The sequence below is a fragment of the Canis lupus genome, chromosome 38 (genome assembly GCF_011100685.1).
Source record: "Canis lupus familiaris isolate Mischka breed German Shepherd chromosome 38, alternate assembly UU_Cfam_GSD_1.0, whole genome shotgun sequence".
Lineage (NCBI taxonomy): Eukaryota > Metazoa > Chordata > Mammalia > Carnivora > Canidae > Canis > Canis lupus.
The window spans coordinates 24130719-24137426 of NC_049259.1; the positions used below are offsets into that span (position 1 = coordinate 24130719).

The 6708-nt window shown below is 50.2% G+C and overlaps 1 protein-coding gene across 1 annotated transcript; it reads right to left on the minus strand.

Moving 5' to 3' along the window:
• Positions 1–510: 510 nt before the first annotated feature.
• On the minus strand, positions 511–3935 carry CD1E (CD1e molecule). Its single transcript, XM_038585936.1, has 6 exons — positions 3779–3935; positions 3175–3471; positions 2287–2565; positions 1806–2084; positions 1372–1468; positions 511–1252 (listed from the first exon to the last, which is right to left on the minus strand). The coding sequence occupies exons 1-6, from the start codon at positions 3837–3839 to the stop codon at positions 1087–1089; spliced, it is 1179 nt and encodes a 392-aa protein (XP_038441864.1). The 5' UTR covers positions 3840–3935; the 3' UTR covers positions 511–1086.
• Between the last annotated feature and the right edge of the window lie 2773 nt (positions 3936–6708).

Consider the following 6708-nt stretch of genomic DNA (forward strand, 5'->3'; position numbering starts at 1 on the left):
ATGTGTCTCAAAGTTAAGTCGATAATTTCAAAATCCATATTTTAAAAAGTAAAGGGAAGACTATAAATAATAATGCTAGGAATAATAATAATAAAGTAAACTCATAAAGAAGAGTAAACGCCAAGCATCTGATCGCTCTTTCCATTCTCTGCCTTGGGTCTGCCCATGCTCCATCCCCATGTCCTCTTCCTAACCACTCAAAGTAGGACTTTCTTTCCTGAGTTCATGCCACATGAAGACGAATGGCCACACACAATCTCAAGAAGTGGGCACGTCTCATGTTCACTCTGATGGGAGATCTCTCCTGTATCATTATTTTTTTTGGAATTTCTCTGAAGACTCACAGATACCTTGGTTACTGTGAAGTCCAGAGCACCCACCTGCCTCCCTCACCTCTGGTGAGAGACACAGGGAGACAGAAAGAGTTTTAATAAGAACACAGCCAGGTGATTCATCAATGTCAAAGGGGAATGGATTAAGAAATCATCACTCAATTTGACAAAAAAAAAATTATTTCAGTCAGCATTTACTGAGAAACATCTTCCTCTGAACCAGCTACATAATTTGTGGAGCAAATACAAAATTTGGGAAAACACAGTATCTCCCAGCGTTAGTGAGGATTTTGAGACAGCGACCTGCAGAGATCACATGCCCATGAAGCTGGCCCTGAATCCAGGTTAGGCTTTTGGTCATAGGTGTAAATACAAACACCGACATCCGGCTTCAAGCAACGGAGAAAAAACAGAAAAGCAAAAATCTAAATAACAACTGTTCAGAGTAGGAAGACATGAGGGTATTTAGAACGATCCATCCAATTTTGGAAGAACAGAAGAGCTTTCAACCGGGCAATCCAGGGAAGCTTCCATGAGAAAGAAGCATCTGAATTAGAGATCGAAAGATCAATAGCAATAAATTTGTGGCCCATGCAGAAAAGATATTACTAGAAGATTGGGGGAAAAATAAAATAAGTGTCCAAAGGGGTGAAGATTACTGCCACAATAAGGTGTTTTATTGAAATTATGCTTTGTTTATGGGTATGAACCATGTTTAAGAAGAGGCAGAAAGTATTTCACGTGTTAGGTAAAACTAACGTCGCCAGAGTCGATTTAGGCTTGCTTTCAATTTCTCTAAAAATCTATTTTTGACCCATGATTCCTGTGGCGTGTAGAGCTGGTGTCCAGACGTCCTGGGCTTGGGGGTGTTGGTGCCCGTGGGAGAGTCAGGACTGGGTGCAGGGGCCTTCCGATTTGAGCTGTGGACGAAGAAGAGGATTTTTATCTCAATGAAGGGACGTCAGAGAGAATGCGGGGAGGTGGAGGAAAGAAGAACGAGCTGATGAAGAGTTGAAGAAACAGACGAGAAGAGGCTCACCTGCGCTTTTTACAGCAGGTGTGCACCACGGGCAGCGCGAGCAGGGTGACCACGGCTGCCAGACCGCTGAGGGTCAGCAGGGCTGAGTTTCCACCTCCTTGGGCACAAAACCAGGATGTCAGCGAACAGGGCTCTGTCACCATCAGTGCTTCTCCTTCCACAGACAGGCCTTCCCAGATTCTCCCTCTGCGTGTTCAAGACTTCACCGCAGTTCTTCCTGAGTCCGTGTCCCCAACGCTGTCCCCGCCCCATCTCTTTCCCAAATCACCAAACACCTTTTCTCTTTAGTACTTGAATCCCCTCATCCCATTTTGGAAGTTTAGCCCTGGTCATTCTCTGCCCTTCTTCGCTCGGATTGATCCACCTCTGTCCTCTTCTCCCCACACCTGCCTCGCACCCCAGGACTCAGGAAAGGGGCCCCAGCCCTTCCTCACCCCAGTGGAGGACCATGTCCTGGCCCCCTAGACTGCTGTGCTTCACCCGGCAGGACAGGCCGGCCGCCTCCCGGGCCGCCACGTCCAGGGTCGCTCGGAGATACCACGTGCCGTCAGCATGGGGCAAGAAGTCGCCTCGCCGGGTGCCCCGCTGCTCCTGCTCGCCCCGCATCCACGTCACCCGCACAGGCTTAGGGTGAAAGCCGGAGACGTGGCACACCAGCCGCAGCCGGCCAGGCCCAGGGCTGGGATCAGCAGACAGCCAGGCCTCGGGTCGCACTGCGGGGGGAGTACACACGGCGCTTAGGGGCCCCTGGGACCAGGCTTAGGGACAGGGTGCTCTTAACAGTTGGAGTTCACTTCCTTCTCTTGTCTAAGAAACAACCCTAAACCCGCACATCCGACTCTTGGCCTCCCAGTGTATGTTTCAAAGGGATGGTCAGGAGTGGACCATGCAGGTCAAAGCCCTGGGGATGCTCACCTTGTCGCCCCAGCTCTGCTTTTCCTGCTTCAAGGATCCCCGCCAGGAACTGAGGGCAGATATAGCCGATGAGGCTCTTCACGATTTCCTTAATATCTTGGTACCTGTTGAGCATCTCACAGACCTTCCGAGCCCGACTCCCCGCTCCTGGAGATGGGTACCAGGAGTTTCCTTGGAAACTCAGAAAATCTGAGCCTTGATACGCTCCATTCAAGAAGCTTTCCGAGGCCTTCCCAGTGTGCAGTCTACAGCCAGCTGACATCTGGAGCTCGAAGGGGTCTGAGGGCGGACGAGGAGGACAGAAGCCGTGTGGAAACAATTAAAGGGAGGGAAGATCTAGGAATAAAGGGAGTCAAGGGAAGGGAGATTTGCTCTGGAATCACATAGCATGCTGGAGCTGGGTGGGGAAGGGGAGGAAATTTGTGGAAAGAAAATGGGACGATGAGAAGGTATTTAGGAATAATGAGGAATAATTGATGCAGAGAGACTAGATGGGAAGGTGTTGGAAAGCTGGGGGCCAGGCTAGAAGGGCTCACTTGGGAATGGTGAGGTACAGGCTGGGGCTGGTAGGAGAAGGGACGGCCGGGTCCTGGCTGGGAAAGGCCATGTCGGGGGTCCGGGGGGTGAGCAGATCACGAGGAGACAACCATTGCAAGGATCCAGAGCACGAAGATGCGTACAGCGGTATGAAGAGGTGGGTACTTGCAGGCCCCTCTGTGTATGTGCTGGGTGGGTGGCTGGGGTGGGGATGTGGCGAAACGTGAAGCAGGAGAGAGCATGAGCCAAAGGGGGGCAGGGGACACGTCAGGAAGACTGGCTGAAGTCCAAGCCCCTTAGGAAGAGGGCTGGAGCTTCCTGGCAAACATCGGCGTGGAACAATGAACTCACATTCAAACTGAAAATAACGTGCAAAGGCCTGCACTTCGATGGCGAAACCGTGGAAATACAGCGCGAACAGGCTCTGCAGATTCTTTAGCTCCACTGCACTGAAGTTCCCCCGGGACCAGGGCCACAGGAAGCGGATTGTGTCCCGGACATTGTCCCAGCCATGCGTCTGCAGCTCGCCCAGCCAGCCCCCGCCCTGCGTATACGCCCAGCTGTAGTTGGCAAAGGAGGACGTCTGCAGCACGCGGAAGGAGGGGGGCTCTTCTGTGGCTGGATGAGGGAGTCCTGCACCCTGGGATGCTGAGAGGCCAGGCCATGTGGAGAGAGGCCCCAAGGATGGGTGAGGGGGGTGCACACAGGAGCGGAACACCGGGTCAGTCCCACAGCCTGCACACATTCCCACAGCCTACCCCTCTCCCCGGGCCAGCCTCGTCCCCCCCAAAACCAGCAAGAGGAAAGGAGACGGGGCAAGGTACTCTGCCTGGAGCCAGCCTGACCCGCGGACTCCAAGGGCATCCTGTGGGAGCAGTACTTCCTCCCGCGGATCCTCCCAGCACATCACCCTGATGCACCCAGCCTCAGGAATCCTCCCCAGGGCCCTTCCTACCCCCTGTGCTTGCCCCGCGCTGGACAAGTCCCCCGAAGAGCAGGAGCAGCAGGAGCGGCATTGCAGCTCAGTCGCTCGCAGGATGCCCCGAACAGGCCTCAGATGCCACTGTGCTCCGAACTCTCCAGTGCGGTCTGACTTCCCCTGCCACAGACAGGCAAACCTCACCCTCTGCCCACTTCCCTGTCAGAGAAACCCTCCTGCCTCCCCAGGGCAGGCCCACGGGGCTCTCATTTCCCCCTCCCTCTCCACCACTCCCTAGCTTCCAGATGTTCCCCCTGCACCCCCAGACCTCCGCTCTGCACACCCGCTGTCAGAGGAGTCCTGGCTCAGGACAAAGTCTACAGTCTGTGGTCTTGCTGGAAAATGCAGATCCGTCTGGCCTTGGAGAAATGGGGTGCACGCTTGGGTTCTCATGTCCCCTTCTGTGAAGAGAGAGGATGGAAGGGGTCATGGAGCCCATGGCCTTTCTAGCGGCCTCCTCCTCCTGCTGCAGCTCCTTCTCCCTCTTTGTGATCCTCCGTGACTCTCTTCTCTACTTACCCATTCTTCCCTCTCAAGACTGCTTTCATCCCTCCTGCTCCCTTACTTGTTCTCCCTCCTCTCACCCCCTCTGTCTCTTCATTCTGTTCTTCTCAAGCCATTGTCCGAAGACACGGGGCGTCCAGAGAGCAGCTGTACCCCCACCATGACAAGGAGTGTCCGTGACAATGCAAGTGGACTGATAATCTAAGAAAAGGCTCCTGGGCCCAGCTTCTTCCCCCAGACCACCTGTTAGGGTTGAAGGGGTCTGAGGGTGGGCTTGCCCTGGCAGTGGGGAGCTGGCTGGCAGGTAATTCCCACTTGAAGGATAGGAGTGGGTCTGGAGGGAGCACACAGGAGTCTTGGATCCTCCCCATCCCCAATTAATCTAGAAGTCTGTGGGCAGGCCTCACTCTGGGTGGAAAGGGTGCTCAGTTCATGGCCTGGGAGCACGGGTATCCCCTGGGTGATGTCTGACCCAAAGGAGGTCCACTGGAGCAGGGAAGGAGCACTAGGGGCCTGGCGTGTGGCTGAGAGAATTAGCTACTGTCTAAAGCCTTTATTTTTGTTCTCTTCATGGATGCTTGCTGGGGAAGCGTGCAGCCAGCTGGAATACCGGTTCCTTTGTTTGGTTCTCCTGTGTTCATCCAGCCAACACTGCATCGGAACCCACCTGGTGCCAAGAAGTCCTTCAGAGGAAACAAAACAAGCTCAACCTAAAACCTCTACTTCTCCTACAGAGAAGACTCAGAGAATAGTGACCAATTCTTAGAAAAGGCCCACACTCCCTCTCATCCTGGTACTATTTCTGAATTCTAGGGGTAAAGAAAAAATCAGACAAAATTGGCTACTTTCAAAGAAGAATGACACTGACTTCAGATACCTCGCACGCAAGGCCATGGGGAAATACTTCAAAATTCTGAGGTGATAAGATCATCCCAAAGTTTTTTCTCAGGCCAATTATCATTCTCTGATGAGGCCAAAATTAATCCATATTTGAACACTCAAAACCTCAAAGAATATGCTCCTTCATGAAACCAGTTGTCTGAGTAAAAGCAAGAATTAACCCAAAGGAAACACCCAAGAAATGATGTAAGAAATGTCAGTATCAAAGTATGTTAAAAAGATATAGTCAATTTTCAATAATTGCTTAAAATGTACTTGTAAAATTTAATACATTTCTTTAATATTTAAGAAAAAAAAGAGTTAATAATAGAAGAATCACGTTCCATATTACCTCACCAAAACCTGGGTGGGGAAATGAAAAGAAAGAGAGAAATAGGCTTATTTCAAATCATCTCTTATTGCTCAAGAACACAATGCAAAAAGGAATCAGAAAAATCAGTTAAATCATGACATTTGGAGAAAACTTGATTACATAGAGGTGACAGAGAGCATGAACCTTTAGCTCCTATCTCCAAAACACCTGAAATGTTTAAAAATGTGTGTTACAAAAAACCACATGAATCCATTATCATGCTGGAAAATGCTGAAAAGATCCAATTGAGGAAGAGAAGTTTTCAAGTCTTTCAGGGACACCGGGGTGGCTCAGCGGTGGAGCATTGGCCTTCAGCTCAGGTCGTGACCCCGGGGTCCTGGGATCGAGTCCCACATCGGGCTCCCTGCATGGAGCCTGCTTCTCCCTCTGCCTGTGTCTCTGCCTCTCTCTCTTTCTGTGTCTCTCAGGAACAAATAAATAAATAAAATCTTTATTTAAAAAAAAAAAAGGACAGGTGAAATGGGTTCAACATGCTGAGCATAGGACACACTCAGGAGAAACACCAGGCACACCGAAGAGCATGTCTGCAAAATGTGGGTGACATACACAAGAGTTGATGATACTCGATAGAGTCACTTTCTTTTCTCTTTTTTTTTTTTTTTAGTGACAACTCAATTTTATTTTATTTTTATTTTTTTATTTATTTTTTATTGGTGTTCAATTTGCCAACATATAGAATAATATCCAGTGCTCTTTCTAACACAGGTTAGAGAGCCGGTGAGCTTCTAGCTGCAGGAGTGCTTGGGTGTAGGCTGGTGACCCAGGGCCTGCTCTCATAGGGGAGTCATGCGTCCACCTAGGGAGGCACAGGCACCACATAAGCCTATCTGATACGGGGGCAGCTAGATCCCCCCCAATTGTACATTCTTTGTTCTTTCAAGAACCTGGACAATTTGTGGCATCACACACACAGAAATGTGGAGGACAGTGGGGTGTATTCTGAGTACCAGCCTCCTAGTTCTGCAGAAAGTCAGGTGGATTTGACAAATTTATTTTAAATTTTACCTTAAAAAGTAAAAGCATAAGATCCTACATATCTTGGCTAAATAGTAATGAAAAGAGTATTTGTCTCACCACATGGTACAGCATACTAGAAAGTTAGTGTTAAAACGTGTCCCATGAGACAAGT